The sequence below is a fragment of the Macrobrachium nipponense genome, chromosome 33 (assembly GCF_015104395.2).
Source record: "Macrobrachium nipponense isolate FS-2020 chromosome 33, ASM1510439v2, whole genome shotgun sequence".
Taxonomy (NCBI): Eukaryota; Metazoa; Arthropoda; class Malacostraca; order Decapoda; family Palaemonidae; genus Macrobrachium; species Macrobrachium nipponense.
The window spans coordinates 66378327-66397971 of record NC_087219.1 but is presented as its reverse complement, the minus strand read 5'-3'; the positions used below and the strand labels follow the sequence as shown (position 1 = coordinate 66397971).

At 35.9% G+C, this 19645-nt stretch overlaps 3 protein-coding genes across 3 annotated transcripts; all 3 read right to left on the bottom strand.

The window, feature by feature from the left end:
• Window positions 1-13212: 13212 nt before the first annotated feature.
• LOC135202893 (uncharacterized) lies at window positions 13213-14126 on the bottom strand. Its single transcript, XM_064232345.1, has 2 exons — window positions 13743-14126; window positions 13213-13611 (listed from the first exon to the last, which is right to left on the bottom strand). Exons 1-2 carry the CDS (start codon window positions 14124-14126, stop codon window positions 13213-13215), a joined length of 783 nt encoding a protein of 260 aa, XP_064088415.1.
• Window positions 14127-14161: 35 nt separating this feature from the next.
• Window positions 14162-15237, bottom strand: LOC135202892 (uncharacterized). Its single transcript, XM_064232344.1, has 3 exons — window positions 15059-15237; window positions 14733-14928; window positions 14162-14581 (listed from the first exon to the last, which is right to left on the bottom strand). Exons 1-3 carry the CDS (start codon window positions 15235-15237, stop codon window positions 14162-14164), a joined length of 795 nt encoding a protein of 264 aa, XP_064088414.1.
• Window positions 15238-15300: 63 nt separating this feature from the next.
• LOC135202891 (uncharacterized) lies at window positions 15301-16992 on the bottom strand. The gene has a single exon (XM_064232343.1). The coding sequence runs from the start codon at window positions 16990-16992 to the stop codon at window positions 15301-15303; it is 1692 nt and encodes a 563-aa protein (XP_064088413.1).
• Window positions 16993-19645: the final 2653 nt, after the last annotated feature.

Here is a 19645-nt window from a genome sequence, read left to right as displayed (position 1 = left end):
CAAGTGAAATAACAGTGGAAGAACGCAGCAGCGAATCCTTTCCGGACAACGAAGCCAAAGAAAAATTCACCGTCAGTAAGAATTATTAGGAAATACAATAGTTTAATTTGAGTGCCGATAACGCAGAATTGTTATCAAAATCTAATTAAACAGAAGGGCAACAGAAACATACGTAAGTTGTGATGAAACTAAATTGTTTATTCTCTCTTATAAGAGTGCGTGAAAATTTGCTTATTCTGTCCCATAGAAAGTATAAAACTTTTTTAATTCCATCTCAATAAGGGTATAACAATTTTCTATTGTTCTCTCTAAATGTATTTTTTTTCGTGTTGATTAATTTTTTGAATAGATTTTGATAGATAGCAATTGTTATTGTTTTTTTTTTCATATTGATATGTTTGTGTATCATTTTATTTAAATAATTTATGTGATGCTGATGTGCCTAATTTCATATATGATTTGTGTATGCTGTTGTGTAATAATGAGTAGCATATGTGAATATATATATATATATATATATATATATATATATATATATATATATATATATATATATATATATATATATATATATATATAATATTTGCGAAATGCAGAAAACCTTTAGCGAATTACTCGACACTGTCAGAGATAGCTCATGCAATTTAAGACCAACACCAGACAGATGCAGCCGAATCCCAGTACCAATTTCACAAACCTTAGTGACTCAGGGAATTACTAACCCTAACAACACAACTAACGATAAACATAACAATGCTAAAAATACTACTACTAATAACAATAGTAATAATACTAATTGTACTAACACATTTAGATATAGAAGATTGAATCAGTCAGCTGTAATAACACAGGCCACACGTTTCTGTGGACAAGTAGAAGATACCAATCCTGGCAAAAATAGGCTAGAAGCCTATTCAGTGAATCATTGGTAGCTGATGCAGACAGCCACATATTTTCAGGGGGAATAACTAATGAAAGAGCTAAGATTAATGAAGCCTTGCTTCTCGTTAGTTCAGAACACGGTGATGCACATAAAACTTTGAATTCTGTTAGTTTCAGCAAATTAACTAAATATGATAAATTCAAAACAATTTGTTTATCGGTCTGGGAATCAGTAAGTAAAGCGGACACATTATATAATATTACTAAATTCCTTAACCCGCAATATGAATTCATAGCAAATCTTTACGCAAATGATGAAAATGCCATAGACAAAATAACAGAGGACTTACAGACAACAATCATATCCATACGACGCAGTTCGGTGATGATGATAAGGACTTAGTCTTAGATATATATTGAACTACTTGTCATTTGGAGCAATATATCATGCAATTGGAGATGAAAATAAGGATTTCAGAAAAATGGAAATTGATCCAATGAGTAATACCCTTCAAACATTAAAAACAATGAGGCAAGAAATCCAGAAGATAGCAATAAATCTTCCAAGGAATTTATAGGGGTAACAGAAAAACACAGTGAAATAACAATTCATCAAATAGGATGAATAAGTACTATGATGATTCCAGACAAGTAAGAAATAGACAAACTTTCTTACAAGGGGAATATGTCCAAAATACTAAACGAAAATGGAATCCGAACCAGAAAGGAACAAACAATCATTCAAGGAATGGTCCACCCATAACATATAAGCCTGGTCAATCTTCAAACACAAATAACACAAATCAAGTGAACTATTCAGCTCAAGGAGCGAGACCAAAGTCAGCATGCGAAAACTGTGGGTATAAAAATCATTCCACTAGCGAGTGCAGAAAGCCTAGAATCTGTACAGTTTGCAAGAGGGTCGGCCATTTAACTAGAAACTGTTGGTTCAATAATATGGAAACCAATAAGGAAGTTGTACAAATAAGTCGTCCTAATCCAAATAATTCTTCAGGCCATTGACAATTAACCCCTTCACAGAAGAAAGAAAATAAATCTTCTCAAGATCATGAAGGAGAAAAAGAAGAATTAGTTACAATGGGAAGTGAAAGTTCATCCGCATTTTCCTATTTAAATAGCAAAGAAGTAGTATTCTCCATGAAAGAAGAAGAAATAAACAGAAAGGTTCTGCCCATTGTAAAGATTCCAGTAAATGGAAAGACATGTACTGTACTTATAGATTCAGGTAGTACCGTAAATATAATAGGTAAATCAACTTTACCCAGATATTTAGGCATCGCAGAAACTCTGATTCATGGTTAAAATAAAGTTACAAAAGGAATAGAGGGTAAACAAATTAGACGTCTAGGAAATGTGAACTTAGAAATATATATTTTGTCACAGAAATTTGTTGAAAGTTTTCTAGTTCTAGAAGGCAGATTTTTTCCCTCACAAGTATTGTTCTCATTTGATTTAATGAGAAGATGTGAAATAATATTAGATAGTCATGAAGGAAAGATTAGCCTGAAACAGGATAATAGGGAGAGCATAATATGTTTTACGCTGGACGAAGAAAAGTCTCACCCAAACCTGATCAATTTGTCTGAGACAGTTTCGACAAGCGAAAGAGACATACGGGAAAACAGATAAGTAACCAGAATAAGCAAGATAAAATAGAAACAGCTAGAAAAGAGGAATTCCTACCATTACAAAATACAGAATCAATGTGCACATTTGGATAATATATGCGCAGATACAAGTAATTACTCATATATAAATAATGGTGATCTCCGAAATTCTGAATATAGCGAAAATCAAGATGCCTATACAGATACCTATACAGATACATGTACTAATAAAAGTAGCAATGTAGTAATGAGTTATGACAATGAAGGGAAAATATTAAATGAAGTATTCCTATTAGATAAAATAAATAAATCAGATATAAAAAGTATAACAGAAGTAACAGAAGAAACCATTGAAAATGCAGAGCTTTGTTATTTTGCAGACCTAGAAGATGAAGAGATATGTTGCTTTACCACAGCTGATGATAATAAGGTACATTTTATACTCAATAGAGAGCAGTAACTTTACATCCAAACTGCTTAACAAAAATATATTTAAGAGCAAAAGAGAAATTAAAGGCTAAAGATTGTCTATTATTGAACGACGAATTGCCAGATTTGTCAGAATGGATAATTCACTAGTCCACACGAATGGCGATAATTCTGAAGCTTATGTCCAAAACTATTCAGATAACAAATTAACACTATACGCAGGTATTGTCTTTTGCATACGAATACCTATTAACAATCTTTGACTAACAGTAGAAGAAAAAGCATTTTTCTTTATAAATAGCCAAAACTCTCAAATAAATCAAAATGTAAATCAAACAGATTTTCCAGAAAATAGAAACAAGTTAATTCAGGCATCAGAGAAATACAGAAGTGTAATAGCTGTAGGAGATAAACTAGGAAGAACAAATATTCTACAACAAGAATTTGTTTGATGATGGAGCCAAGCCATTTTCCATTCCTAATTACAGATTACCAATAAGCCAGAGACCCATAGTTGATAATTTGATAGAGGGAATGAAAAGAGATGAAGTAGTAATTCCTTCTAAATCTCCATATAATTCTCCATTGTTGCGTGTTTCATAGAAAGATGGCAGTTGGAGACTTGTAATAGACTATAGAAAATTAAACTCCTACTCAGTTCCAGATAGAATGCCGATGCTGGTAATTCAAGATATGTTAGCTCAATTAGGAAGGGCCAACATATTTTCATCCTTAGATCTGCTTAGAGGGATATTGGCAAGTACCTCTAGATAAAGATTCCAAACAATTCACAGCCTTCAGCACACATAAAGAACATTTACAGTTTGAAGTAATGCCATTTGGACTCACATCAGCCCCTTTAACGTTTGTTAGATTAATATTACAAATTCTAGGAGATATACTTGGACGATGTTATCATTTTTAGCAAAGACTTAGAGAGCCATCTCAGAACATTAGAACTGGCCCTAGAAAGGTTAAGAATTGAAGGAATAAAAATTAAATTAAAGAAATGTCAGTTCCTGATGGAATCCTTAGAATACTTGGGTCATGTAATTAGTGAAGACGGACTGCACATGCAAGCAGGTAAAATAAAGGCAATAATTGATTATCCCGCTCCCACTAATTTGAAAGTATTAAAAAGGTTCCTAGGTATGGTTGGATATTATAGGCCTTTTATAAAAGAATTTACTACTATAGGCAAACCTTTGACAGAACTAACCAAAAAGGATGTTAAATATGAATGGAAGAATGAACAAGTAACAGCTTTTCAGGCATTAAAAAGTGAAATGACCAGGAACCCTATTTTGGTCTACCCAGATTTTTTTAAATATTTTTTATTTAGTTTGTGATGCCTTGAGTACAGGGCTAGGAGATGCATTGTTGCAAAAGGCCAAAACTAGGATGGGGGTAGTATATTATGCTACTAGAGTTTTAAACTCAATGGGAAAACACTATAATACCACAGAAAGAAGTGTGTAGCTCTATTTTGGGGTTTACAGAAATTTAGACACATAATTTTAGATCATAAAGTTAATGTGCTTACTGATCATAATCCATTTGTTATTTGTTTAAAAAGTACTAATAACGTGAAATTCAATAGATGGTTCATTAGTGTATTCGAGTTTGCTCCAGAATTCAGATATATTCCAGGGAAATTCAACACTTTGGCAGATGCATTATCCAGATCTCAAGAAGAAACAGAAAAATGTATTACAACTAATACCTTTTGTTTTAGTTGTCAAGTGGTAGATTTAGATTTAGAAAGAGTGAAGATACAACAAGAAAAAGATGCAGAAATCAAACAAACTTGATGAATCCTTAAAACATGATTTTCACTTTAATAAATGGTTTGTTGTATAAAATACTAACAGAGAAAAATGGTTGTTCTCGATTCTATATCCTAAAACACACTAACCAGAGGTTTTAGAACTAACACACTCATATAAGTTAGCATAACATCCATGAATTAAAAAGACAAGCAGAATCATAACCACTATGAGAGGAAACAAACAAATATTAGTCTTCTTAGACTATCTAACTAGATATGTAGAGATTGTACCTAAAAAAATCAGAGATGCAGCTACAGTAACCGAAGCTCTTATATCTAGAATTATAACAAGACACTTTTGCCAGCAAGTTCTTCTTTCTGATAACGCTGCTGAGTTCACTGGTGATCTCTTAAAGAAAGTATGGGAATTTTATGAAATAAATAAAAGTAAAATACACACTTATAATTCAAGTTCTAATAGAGCAGTGGAACAAACTAATCGTAGAATAAAGGATACCCTGAAAACTTTAGTGAGCCCACGGACCGAAGATTGGGACCTGGCCCTAGAAGACGTCCTATTCACATTGAATACTACTATAAATGAAACTATTGGAGAATCCCCACACTATTTGCTATATGGTTATCAGGAAAGAATGCCAAAAACATTGTTAGCCGATGCTACGCCACCCAGACATACTTATAACTATGATGAAAGTGATCTAAATGAAGGGGTAGTTCACTGGAATCATGTAAAGGTAATGAAAACAGATTCATGGTCTACTAAAGATATAGATAACATAAGAAATTAAGATACTGCAGAAAATTCAATTACAGCAAGGTATAATCTAAGAAACAGATAGAGTTAAATATGTGTTTATACATATATGTAAATAGTGTTAGACTGAAAATCATAACTATGATGTATGTAGCACAAGCGAAAATGCAGAACAAATAGAAAAATCAAAGGTTTTTATAAGCTAAGTTAATCAGAATATAACAAAGGAACTGAATAAGTTAAAAAATATTAGATTTTTAAATACCTCTGCACTAGAAAGTGAAGTGATGTTACAAGAACATGAAGACATTCTCAGTGCTGTCTTACTTACTTACAAAGGTATTTTGAGCCTTACGCTAATCACTACAAAAGAATTAAGAGACATTAATTAAGTTATATGTAATTGAAAAGTATTGTACACCATTAGTAGAAGATATGTTTATGTATTATAACTTAATAAGTGCCGAGGTACTCAAGAATAGGATTATTTTAGTTATACCTTTCAACACTAATACCACAAATTTCCTAATGTCACTGTACCCATTTTCTATGTTAACTGAGAATCAAATCATTATTAGAGAGAGAAAGGAGGCTTTTTTTGCCTTCAGTGGAAGATGAATTAAATCTCTTCTCCTTTCAAATCTGGGCAATCACATTTCAGTCTGAAATGTGAAGAGAAAAGAGCGACTTAATAGGTACAAAGGAAATGAAGCCAAAAATAACTTTTTATTTTGAAGTTGGAGCGATCTTGACGCTTAACAGCGAGATATATTTTTCAAACATAGTTCATCATTATAATTGTTTTAATATAGTTTAGCATTTTGGTATTCAATATTTATGACGACCTTTTCAAATGGGAGGTCTATTAACTACTATGGTTATAATTCCAACTTGTTTTGTATCCTATGATTTTTTTTTTCTAATTAAAACTTTTCCGCTTTATAATAAATATTGATGCTTAGCCATGAAAATATATCTTTTCGTCCGACACCAGATCTCGATGTTATAAAGCCAGTGTATTTTTTTTTTTTTTTTCTGGTGATGTGAATAAATTCTACCAAATATTTGCTTGATAGACAATGACGCGATACCGATGCAATTTATTCAGGTTTTACCTAAAAAACCTAAAGAAGTGCAGTCAGTATGCAGTTATAGAATAAAAGCCCACTTTGTATCTTAAAAATCTCTTCGAACATGCAGTTATCACGCTACTTTAGACAGTACAAAGATCAGTATAGTTTATTCCGTCAGAAAATAGTAAATTTGGTCCTTCGAACTTATTATCATTTTTTACGATAAATACCGGCTACCTATATGCTGAAGGTGATTGTGATAGGCCTCAATATAGGTTATAATGATAACAGTTGCGCTTTTTACCAACAGCTCCTAAATAATAGAATGCAGGCTGGCTCTGTGCTGTCGGCGATTTCCGGAACCAGACGTTTCCCAGTATGTAAATAAAGCTGTATTGCATGGACTAATATCTTATGATCTGTTATGTAGTAGAGTGATCTCACGTTGTGTAATTTACAGTACATGCGTATTTTTGTAGATTATGGACCTTGAAATTTAAATTAAATCTCAAGATGAATTCAAATATAAAAAGTCAAAAGATCTGTTGGTAACAAATAGGAATATGCAATTGCCTTTTTTCTACTCTATACAATTTAATGAAATTAATAAAAGTAACAAGTTGGAATAAATAATGGAAAATTTGCCCGAATAGTTCATATAAAGAATAATTACACAAACTCGCCTTGCTAACCCCGCACTTTATGTATGCTAGTGTCTATCATCTCCGGATGATTTGCTAGCCACTCTGCAATTACCAAAAATAGATTTAAAGAGTTTGTAAAATGAATCATTAGAGGTTTTAGTAATATCATTCGTTTATTATTCTATTTGTGTATTCCTCTCCTATTTCTTCAGTTCCAGTGTCAACAATAACCATCATAAATCATAAAACATCACATTTAGAAGATAGTGCTCTCTCTCTCTCTCTCTCTCTCTCTCTCTCTCTCGTCTCTCTCTCTCATCTCTCTCTCTCTCTCTCTCTCTCTCTCTCTCACTTATTATCTACTTAGCAGTGTAAAATTGTTACCTGATTATCCATTTAATAGAAAGTTCCAGGGAAATACTAAGTCTTTGGGTAAAGACCATTATGTAAAGGTTTTTGTTTGTTTTTCTTTTGTTCTTTATTTGTTTTTGATTTATTTTATATCCTTCATCGTTTCTTCCTTAATTATTATTATTAGTTTGGATCTCTCAAGAGTACTTAAATGAGATGCAGTGCAAGTTTCTTCCTTCATTCACACTAGAACGATGCAGTAACAATTATTAAATTAACAATGAAGGCTACGAATAGAAAAGTGAAGTTTCTCTTGACCGCTACAACTCTGGGAAACCTGACTTCTTTCTGGGACAGCGATTCGTGCTGTTCTTCTCCTAATTGGGCTTCTCAAAGATTCTACGAAGGAAAACTCCTACCTAAAATAGGCGTGGATAAGATTCTGTACCACCTGTTGGTCATTCATATCGGTTGTAGCTTAACTAACGCCGTCCTTTAGGTGTGATGAATTGACTTAATTCCTCCGCTTGTGGGTGGAACTAATGACGTCACAGGAACTGTCGAGTTTCCTGCGAGATTTTAAAGATCATGTCACAGGTGAAGATTTATATTGGAGCGCTTAGATTAAAACATCGTTCTTGTTATGGCTACTGTTCAAGAGTCTTCCTATAACAAATTCTCTCTCTCTCTCTCTCTCTCTCTCTCTCTCTCGTCTCTCTCTCTCTCTCTCTCTCTCTCTTTCTTATTTCTCTCTTTCTTTTATATTTACGCTATTCCTGGCTGACATTCTCCTAGCTATCATTACAATTATAATTAAACAAAACAAGGACTAAAGGTAATTTTTTTCTCTTATTCAAAAAAAAAAAACAAAAAAAAAAACAACAATAGTCCAAAGCACAATGTTTGATGATGTTGAGGAGGAAAGAAAACTTCCTGTGAATTCCAAACCCCAATCCAGAAAAAAAAAAAAAAACTAATCACACTAACAACCACAAACAAGAGACATCAGAGATGTTTCAGAATAAAAAAGGTTTGTTACCCTTTGTTCTGTATCTTTTTATTGCTCAGCATTCCTTTCCACCATAGCTTCGAAGTATTTCCGAGCGTATCTCAACTTGAGTTTTAAGCTGCTCCTTCTTGAATATACAAGAAGAGAAAGAAGTTAAAAGAAGGAATTCCGGTTATTTACTTCTTTTTCGAGAAACCTATGAAGCTTCGGAATGGAATCCCGACGTCGGGAAAAGAGTCGGGAATGTGCGATGGAATATTGAAATTCCATCAGAAAGCAAGCGCTGTTTATTTGAAGCAGAGGAGAGATTGTTCTTTCTTAAAATGACTACAAAAGAGCGAAGGAATGAGCCGATCAAATAAATTTCCCAAAAGTGGGTAACTTATTAGAAATGTGATTTTCTTGAAAGCAAACTAGTATATAATTAGCTAGTAGGATACAATTACTGCAGTACTCAAGAAAATCTACAAGATGGTGAAAGTAACATGGAGTGTAGCATGCTGAGACTTAAGACTGCATTACGAACTCAAATATTAGATTAAGGTATTAATAATTTTAACTGAAACCCGTAGATCTCTTTCAAAAGTAGTTCTAGAAACCTGTTGGAGTAGTTATTTATTTATTTGTTTCTATTTACGCGGAAGCATTTTCTAGTGTTGTTAACGGTAAGGAAATGCAATAGACGTACTATACGTATTGATGGGATTGCCTCCGAAATTTAAATACATTCATATATATCTGCAACACCATACTTGCTTTTATCTCCCAAAGAATCAGGGGAAAGGGAAATTATAAATAAAGAAAATGAAGAGTTATTTTACATGGATGGAATTCACTGTTTTAAAATTATTTGATTGCTTTTCTTTAATCTAAAATAGATTCATGATACATCAATTTCCACTTAATACATACTTGTTCAAAATATACTTTCTAAGATAACAAAGACTTTTTTTTTATTTCTGACCAACAACTTGTGTCAACAAATGTAATAATGTTTAAAATGGGAAAAACTCTGTGGGACAGAGCGAAGCAGAAAGCGATGGTTATTGCTTGCGTATGATTGAAAGACTTCGGACGTTCTTTGTAAACAATTTTATCATCATTTTCAGGAAGCTTTTGAACATTTTTATCAACAATAAACTTGATACTGACAAAGCCATATTGAAAAATGGTCCTAATATATCATTGTATTGATATGTAATGCACAGAATGATTATTAATCAGTTCAATATAAAAATAAGTATTTTTGGAGTTATAAATGAAAACAATGAATTTATGCATGCAAATTTCAAACAGCAAGCTTTCACTAGTATGAATTTTACCGCGCAATTTTCAGAAAAAAACTGATGAAAAAATATGATTACTAAAAGAGACAGGCAACGGGAGAGAGCGTGTAAGATGAATATGAACGGCACAGAATGTGTAGTGGAGCTTTACGCGCTACTTGTGAGCTAAAGCTGTGAAGGTATGTTGCACCGGGGTTCAGGAATGTATGTATGATGCGGCAGTCCCCCATTTTCTCCTGAGGCACAACCTGTTAAAAAATGGACGCTCCCTCAGTTTTCCCAGAATGGGTAACAACACCACAAGGAGATCACAGGATACCGAGTTCATTGGGAAAAATTTAAGTGCTCACTTATCGAACTTTCCTTTGGGGGATTTCTTATTTTCAGAAAATGAATGGCACAAAGCCTAACAGGAATATTCACTCCGCAGAAAGTGCTCACAATCTGGGATAAAATAAAAATTCTGACATACAAAACAAACAGCCTGACCTCACTTGCTTTCCTAGGAATCTCTGTCAACGCCTTGTTTGTGTAGCGTTCTCGTTCCCTATTCCGTATATCCGGTTAGAAAGAATTCACAGCATAGAGCCTTCTTGTGCAAAGTTAGAAAGTTATGCGAAGTATTTTTAGATTCAGCTAATTTCAGAACCCCAAACTTCCACTTTAATTTTCTCATTGGGGTTTATTCATTCTTTTTAAGGTCGCTTAGCAGAACTGCACATTTCTGGTGGAATTTTCAAATATCTCTGCGCCTTCTTTATGATAACTCATTTTCCTTAATCATTATTATGTAATATTTTACACATGGCCTTTTCCTTCTATTTTTCAAAGAACCATTATGATTTTTTTGTCAAGTTATATCATTTAAACATATCACCTCTCAGTTTACTTATTCAACAGGCTTTTGTTTCTTCACAATAATATTCAGCAGAGCTTTGTTTCTTTGTAATAGTATCTAGGGTACCTATGTACTTAAAAAAAAAAATTATTATTAGATATTGTTTCTTATCACAAATATTTATCAGGTGATTACTCTCCCATAATAACAATTAGCAGGCTATCGTTCCTTCGAAATAAAATTTAGTAGAATTTTGTTCCTTCTCTATGATGTTTAGCGTTTGCTTTTGTCTTTTGCTTCGTAATAAACTTGCTCATCTTTACCTCCTCACGATAATATTTAGTAGTTCATTGTTCCTAATCAGCAATATTGTAGCCCTCTTCCTTGGGCACCCGCAGCACATTTTCCAAGAGGGACCACAATTTTACCTAAATAATAGCTATATATATTATATATATATATATATATATATATATTATATTATATATATATATATATATAAGATTATAATATCTATATATATATTATTATATATATATATAATATATATATACTATATATATAATATACACTATATATGTGTATATATATATACTAATATTTTATGGAGTGGAACTGCGATGCCAATAATTTAAGTGAAGCAAATTGCGATAAAGAAAAATACAATGTTACATTGATTTTTTTCCAATAGTTCTATATACTGTTCAGCTGAATTCAAATATTTCTGGAAAGAACAACACACTTATATACTGTATTATACAATACATAATGATACCTTTAATTTACGTAAACTGATAGATTATATTGTAAAATGGAAGGAAATCAAAGTGATGTAGTTAAACGTAATAAGTGTAATTATATAACTTTTTTCCATGCCTTCTTCCTTCTTATTCTGTTCCAAATTAGGTTCTTCTCGACGACATTTGAAAGGTATTTTAACTTGTTTATTTATATTTTTAGTTCCGTTTTTGTCTGTACCAACAAAAACACTTGTGTAACGTAATTTAGATTTTGTATCCGAACTTCATATGACATTGACTTTCAAACTGAGTAAAATAGAATAAAAAACAAATATCAAAACATAAGCAATATCCTTTGATTTTGTAGATAATGAAATTAAGAAAGGCATGATTCTAAGGGATTGATAAAATAAGATTGAAAAATTTATAGTCTACTTTGTTTTCTATGTAACTATCAAAAGGTTATGGCTCCTTTCTTCTTATCGTAAAGATTACATGAAGAATATGTAATGGCGATTACATAGAAAAGAGTTGTTTATTACAGACAAATTTATCTTTTTCGTTTTCATATTATTAAAAGGTGTCTGTCCTCGGGAGTCAGTTGGTAAAAGGGATACAATTTAAAATGATATATGTAAGTCAATACCAATTTTGATGTAAAATTCTTTTATTTTCGTTTGAACTGTCTTTATGCTTATAATAGTTTTATTGGAGAAACAAATTAACAGTTATATAATGTAAGGATAGCTTTCCCGAAAACTATCCTTACAGTTTTAAATTGAAACATATGTACTACAACCATAGCAGTGGACTTGTTTCTCCATTTTAAGACTCATGCTTCTATCAGTAATTTTTGATAGTTGCATTGAAAGTGAATTTGTACTAAGCATTCTATTGCTTTCAGCTCTTCTTTATAGGAAAGTAATGGCTGCATTTTTAAGAACGCTTACTTCAAGAAAACGGGCAGAAAAAGGAATCCCTGTAGGGTTATTCTCCTCATTATTTTTCCTGACAAGTAAAGTAATTTAAATGAAAGGAATGCCTGTTCCATGGCCTTATGCTTTGAATCTCTTACATAAGTTACCAACTTCTGAAAACACTTTAATACAAAAGTGTATATATGTGAGGGAAATATTATGTCCATTGAAAGGATTCATCCGTTAATACTGTATTCGGTCTAAATCTATAGAGACAAGTGTTTCTTATGAGGCACAATTGATAAGTGATAAGGAATCAAAATGTACCACACCCGTATCGGTATGAAAACACACATACACACACACATCTCCAACCTCGAATAGGGGGTAAAAACAAGTAGCACACAAGATATAATTTTTAACAAACAAATAACCACTATCTCCAAGTACCTTCTTCTTTGTTATCTTTCAATAGATAGTTAATATAGGGCTTCACTGAAACACTTGCGTAAATCCTTAAGCCATATAATACGTGAAAATGATAATTATAAAAGTTATACACTGGAGGAGCTTTGAACAGTGGCGGGCTATGGCGTAGACTAATTGCAGTGATACCAGATACAGACAAATGAATAGCGCACCACAAAATGAAAAAATATTAAATGCTACATAATATTCCCTATGCTCCGATAAACATGAATAATTGCATTTACGTATTCCTAACACAACATGTATGCTAAATGTGCATTAGAAATACAGGTACATATTAATAATAATAATAATCATACATATAAGTAAATAATTGTGATAATCCATCACCTCCCCCTCCCCTCCCCTTTGCGTTCAAAGAGCTTTATGAACGGGTATGGAGTCTAGGTGAACGTCGATACTCTAGGTGTGTCACTTTGCGGTTGTTGACTTGTAGCAGGGGCTACATCCTTCTTCTTTGGATACTGTTGCATCTCATCCCGCAATTGTGAATTAGGGAGATGTACAGGGCGTAAGAAACGGCGGTTACGCCATAATATTCTTCCTGAGGGTAACTTCACATGGTAGTCTCGCGACTTGCCGATGCCCATTATAACGCCTGTCTTATCCCATCGCTTAGAGATAGGGTCTTGAATCCGGACATTATCATCAAGCTTAAGTGGTGCCAAAGGGTGTGCATGGCTGTCATACCGTATTTTGGCTGCTTGAGAACATGATGCTGCACGACGGTCGTATTCTTCTGCTTTTGCTTGCCATTCCTGCTTGAATGATGATGCATGGGGCTGGGACATGATCGGAGGGCTTGGCCATATAATATCTGTGCTGGAGAACGGCCAGCATAGTTAGGAGTATTCCGTATCTCCAACAATCCTCTGTCAAAGTCTTCGGTGTCGATATTCCCAGAAGGTGCTACCTTTAGGATAAAATGTTTGACCTTCTTTACAGCTGCTTCAGCATGGCCATTGCTTTGGGGATAGTGGGGTGTGGACATCACATGTTGAACACCCCATCTGCCCAGAAAATTTTTGAATTCAGAGCTGGTGAACTGAGGTCCACCATCTGTCATCAGCCTTACAGGAACACCTAAGTCTCGGAAGATGTGGCTGAAGTGTCGTGTCGTTGCTTCTGCTGTAGTATTAGTACCAAATTTTACCACTACTGGCCATCCAGATAGCCTGTCTACATACACGAGGAAAGATTTCCCAGCAACACTGAAGAAATCAGCCGATACAGATTCGAAAGGACGAGAGGGGTTCTCGTTGCATAACCACGGCTCCTGCTGTTGACTTGGCTGCATTATCTGACATGGCTCACAGGCGTGGACCGTATTTGCTATATCTGAATTAATACTGGCCAATATACAGTCTGTTTAGCCCGACGCTTAGTTGCCTCCACACCACGATGGCTGTCATGAAGGCGTGTTAAAATATTGCGTCGCATAGCTGAGGGAACCACTATTCGGGCTCCGTACAATACAAGGTCATCATCGGTGTATAATTCCTCCCTTATTTTCCAATAGGGTAGTATGTCATTGTGGAGGTCGTAGCGATGACTGGGGAATCCATTGGCAACGTTCTGGAGGAGTCTTGTGTATGAGGGGTCCTCACGTGCTGCGGTGCGAATTTCTTCCAAGGTAAGATCTTGTGTAGTTGATGTCTTCACCTCTGAAATTGCGTTGACGGTCTTGGCTATTACACTCCTTAGGGAAAGATGGGTTTCACTATTTAGCATATCATCCTCAGACGTTGGAGGCTCACAGGGGAATGTGAGAGGGCATCAGGGATGCAATGTTCCTTGCCCTTACGCCACACTGCAGTGAAGATATATGGTGAAACTTTCTCTTTAGACGTTGTAGACGTGTGTTTTCCACTGCATCCAAAGTATATGTATTCAAGATGGGTACCAGGGGTCTATGGTCAGTCACCAATGTGAAATGGGGTAATCCAAGTAAGAAATGACGACATTTAGTCATAGCCCAAACTGAAGCTAAACATTCCAACTCAATGGTGGCCCATCTAGTTTCTGCATCAGCCAAAAATCGTGAACCACACTGGACCAAGCGGAAATGGCCTTCCCCGTGTCTTGCAGAAGGGCATATCCTAAACCATATAAATGAGAAGCATCCGTTTGCAGTATAGTGGGGCACGTCGGGTCAAATGAGCTAGCACAGGTGGCTGAGAGAGAGCCTTTTTAACACTGGCAAAGGCAGCATCGTGATCTGCCGTCCACGTAAAGGATCTCTTGGGGCTCATTAGTGGTCGAAGTGGATCTGCTGCAGCTGCAAGATTGGGTGAAAAATCTGTCAACTGGTTAGTAAGGCCAATGAATGACCTTAAATCTGTCAGATTTGCTGGCTTCGGGAAGTCTGATATAGCTCGAAACCTTCTCCTTATCAGCTGCAATTCCATCTTCAGATAATGTGTATCCACAAAATGATACAGCAGGGCTAGCAATGATAAACTTTTCTGCATTTAAAGTAATACCATGAGTCCTACAACGTGACAAACTTTGTTAACCCTGCATAAGTGAGAATAATAATCCCTATCATATACAAGAATGTCATCCACCACCTTAACACAATTTTGGATGCCTTGAAGGGCAACATCACCTCTCCTGCAGTAGGCATCTCCTGAGGCGCTGAATCCCATAGGAGAACGACGATAGCGATACCGACCATAGGGCGTGATGAATGTTGTAAGGGCTTGGTCTTCCTCTGCTAGTGGGATCTGCCAACACAATGCATCCATAGTGGAGAAATACCTGGAAGTAGGATTGAGGCTCCTAATTGCACTAAACGGTGATGGTGAAGGATGGGCTGGCCTTTGCACCTGTGAATTTAACTTGCTTAAATCTGTGGTGACACGAACACCACCTGTAGGTTTGGGCACAACCACTAAGGGGTGACACCATGGGGACGGCTGATCCCCAACAGGTTCAATGATACCTTGTGCTACCATTGCCTCTAACTCAGTCTTGACGTCCTCTTGAAAGGCTAGTGGTATTGTCCGTGGAGTGTAGATTGCAAAGGGCTTGGCATCCTCTTTAAGGTGAATACGCATGGGCGGCCCAGTCATTGGCTTAAGTTGTGCTCCTTGATGAAACTGCTCCTTTGTCATTAGCACATCGCTATATTCCTTAAGAAAGTATTGCCTGGCTTCTTCCGGTGACATTGTAGCAGGGGGTGGAGAAACAGATGTAGTTTCAGATGCTATAACTTGGCTGGCTGGCACCTGACTGGTTCCTACTGAAGTCCTGCTCAGTTTCCTCTCTTGCATTTGACGCGGGAAGTCCCAGGGAATGATCCTTAGGTGTCGGAGGGCATCATAACACAGTAGGGGTGTTGGGAGAAAACTAAGGACGTCAATATACCCCTTGTATGATATATTACCATATGTCATCATGGCCTCCATTGATCCCAATACTTTACCTTCCATGGGTGATCCATCAGCGTTGGAGAACTGCAATTCAGGGGGAGGCCGCAATTCCTCGATACCGATGCCCAGTGCTTGTAGATGCTGCACTCCAAACACAGTGGTATCTGCACCGGTATCAGGGATAACGTTGATCTTCCCTGATTTACCGCCATATGCAACATGTAAATTGATAGGCGGTGAGGGGCAACCTTGAGGGCGTAAAGCGACTGAACGTATAGCTGGAGAAGATGTCTTGACGGTGTTCAATTTATTTTCCTTTAAATCCTTCGACTCCCTAGTTCCCTTTGACTTTTTCTGTGCACAGCAAACATCATAGTGGCCAAATTTATAGCAAACTCGGCACTCCTTAGCCAATGCGGGACATGCAGCAGTGTATGGGAAATGGCCAGTTTTAGCACAGTTCCTGCATTTGTGAGATGCTGCCTTACATGTGTCGCTATGATGCTGTTGACCACAATTCTTGCATCTGCTACTGAAAGAAGGGTTTTTCTCCTGCGAGTAACTTTTCTTAGGTTGCGGCTGCTTAGCAGCAACCATCTTTTGCTTCTTGTAGTTTGACACAGCACGTACTGAAGTCTGTGGAGCCTTTAGCTCAGTCGTTGTCTTCTTTGCAGCTTCAAAAGCCCTGCAAGTTAGCTTTACTTCCTCAAGTGTTGCTGTAGTTGGCATGCTGATGAGCTTCTTGGTGAGTTCTTCATTCCTTATGCCAACCAAAATGGCGTGTTTCATTTGCGACTCCACGCAGTTAACGCCTTTACACAAAACAACCTCCTCTGAGAGCTGTTGTAAACGAACGAAAAAAATCCGTTAATGACTCGCCTTCTGCTTGCTTACATTGCGTAAAAGCTAAACGGCGAAGTGCCTCATTCTGCTGACCCTTTATATAAGTTTCAATTTGAGTTAAAACACCATCTAAAAGCATAGGTGAGTCTGGCGGAATACCCAAATTGTGCTCTAACAAGCGTCTCATCTCAACACTTAGGCATGCCCTTAGCTGTATTAATTGCTTAGGTTGTGGTAAATTATCCAAATCTACCATAACAGCATAATCATTCCATCTCTGCTTCCATTCTGTGTATTGTCTATAGGTGACATCGTGAGTTAATGGTGGAGGCAAATTTACTGTAACCTTAGGTGCTTGCACAGCTAAATTAGGCCCTTGGAGAACGCTTGCAGATGTAGGTACTGGGGTAGGGGGCCCTATGCCATCACTTGCTTGAGGTACGGGGTGCCTGGGGCCAGTCATAGCTTCAATTAATGCTTTAAATTCTTCCTGATGCCTGACATTGTCTTCTTGTCTTCTTTCTTCATCTTGTTTTCTTCTTTCTTCATCTTTTCTATCCATGTATTCAAACATCTTGCTGATAAAATCCATGGCCGAAGGGGTTGATGAGGGAGACGTAGATCTTGAATGTGTTGGAGATGACGTCATGTCGGCGGTGGTTGAGGAAGATGGGGAAGAAACCTCCAAAGTCTTCGGTCTCTTCCCTTTATCGTGTTTTGGCGGCATAAATAGACAATTCAAACGAAATAAGAGAAAATATCGCTCAGCGCCTTCAGTGTATTGGCGGCCTAAATAGAAAATTCAATCGAAAAAAGATAGAATATCGCTCAGCGCCCTCAGTAGTAACGTCACAATGACGTCACAAACGATAGCCAATCACCGACTACAATAGCTCTAGGTAACAGAGCAAGATCGGAGCTGGCAACACTGTAACTGCTGTGGTCTCTTGCGCCGTTGCACACACGGTGAACGCAAGTAGTCGCCCCTCAAACGCTGGCGAGTATTAGTGTGACGCTCTGTTCCGGCCTCTGCAGACGGCCAACGCACACTAGTCCTAATTTAGGTAGCCATCACGATATATTGAGTCACTGTAATAAAGCCCCAGCAATATATTGATTCACTGTTAAAAAGCCCAAACAATATATTGAGTCACTGTAAACCACACAAGCTCACTGCCAATATGTACGTACATCCAAACGAAGCTCGAGTTCACTGCTGCTTGGTAACTTGGTTACGATGAACACAAACACTTGGTTCTTGCTTTGACCAAGTTGGTTGGAGAAGTTAATAACTGATCGAAATTCACTTATGGCAAGTCACTCACTGCCCCATCTTTGTTATCTTTCAATAGATAGTTAATATAGGGCTTCACTGAAACACTTGCGTAAATCCTTAAGCCATATAATACGTGAAAATGATAATTATAAAAGTTATACACTGGAGGAGCTTTGAACAGTGGCGGGCTATGGCGTAGACTAATTGCAGTGATACCAGATACAGACAAATGAATAGCGCACCACAAAATGATATAAATGCTACATAATATTCCCTATGCCCCGATAAACATGAATAATTGCATTTACGTATTCCTAACACAACATGTATGCTAAATGTGCATTAGAAATACAGGTACATATTAATAATAATAATAATCATACATATAAGTAAAATAATTGTGATAATCCATCACTTCTCACTCCAATTCTGTTTTTTCACTGCTTATTACAGAAATTATTTAAGCAGTAGCATATGGCCATTACAGTTGTTATTATTATTATGACTACCATACCTTTCACATACATAATACTATTTATTTTATTGTATATATCGAAAGCACCATTTCTTAGTGCTTTCATTCAGGCACTTGGTCATAGGTAGAATTTCTACTTTGCAATTACTGTCGTTTACTTTTCTTGCGGGTAAAAAAAAAAAAAAAAAAAAAAAATCAGACAAATTATTTCTTGCGACCAAATTAAAATTCAATCCTTCATCAAGTCAGACCTAATCAAGTGGAGAAAATCATTAGTGATCACTCAATAAAAGATCATTAATCATGAACTATAGAAAATCATTAGACCTAATGTCATCTGTATAGCAACCCACTCATTCAATCCCACTTTCTTTTTTACCTAGTAAAAACAAAGACATGACATAGAAAGAAAAATGATTCAAGGTTTTCTTTTGTACCTACACTCTTTTTAGAACAAATACATGCACAGATAGACGGACCTCTAAGAAAAAGACAAATAAAATTTTTTTCGGAAATGGATTTGATTACTTAAACAATCAGGGTTCAGAAGAAATTCAATGGGACTGCGGCCGATGGTCGGCTGTGGCCGAACGGTCCTGATTAATCGGTAGCTGACTCGAATGATTTTAGCTTGGATAGCCTTCGTGACACGACGTTCTAATTAATAGCATTAGGCGATTTTGGTTTTTTCTGGTGGATTGCAATTTTATATTCTTGATCCCAAGAACGAGAATTATGTAAGTTTTTTTTTTTATTTATGCAGGTATCAGTCCTTGGTTAATATGAAATTGGAAATACTAGGATAATGAAGCGCATGTTATACATGAAAATTAATTAGAAAAATAGCA

Excerpts from the sequence above, each read along its gene's own strand:
- LOC135202893 (XM_064232345.1), bottom strand. The coding sequence starts at position 14,126 with ATGCAGCCAAGTCAACAGCAGGAGCCGTGGTTATGCAACGAGAACCCC. Across the intron at positions 13,612-13,742 it reads TCAAACATTTTATCCTAAAG|CCCCATGCATCATCATTCAA; the intron begins GTAGCACCTTCT and ends ATCATGTCCCAG.
- LOC135202892 (XM_064232344.1), bottom strand. The coding sequence starts at position 15,237 with ATGGAATTGCAGCTGATAAGGAGAAGGTTTCGAGCTATATCAGACTTC. Across the intron at positions 14,929-15,058 it reads AGCCCCAAGAGATCCTTTAC|GATATGCCCTTCTGCAAGAC; the intron begins GTGGACGGCAGA and ends TATATGGTTTAG. Across the intron at positions 14,582-14,732 it reads TGACTGACCATAGACCCCTG|CCTCCAACGTCTGAGGATGA; the intron begins GTACCCATCTTG and ends TTCCCCTGTGAG.
- LOC135202891 (XM_064232343.1), bottom strand. The coding sequence starts at position 16,992 with ATGAAACACGCCATTTTGGTTGGCATAAGGAATGAAGAACTCACCAAG.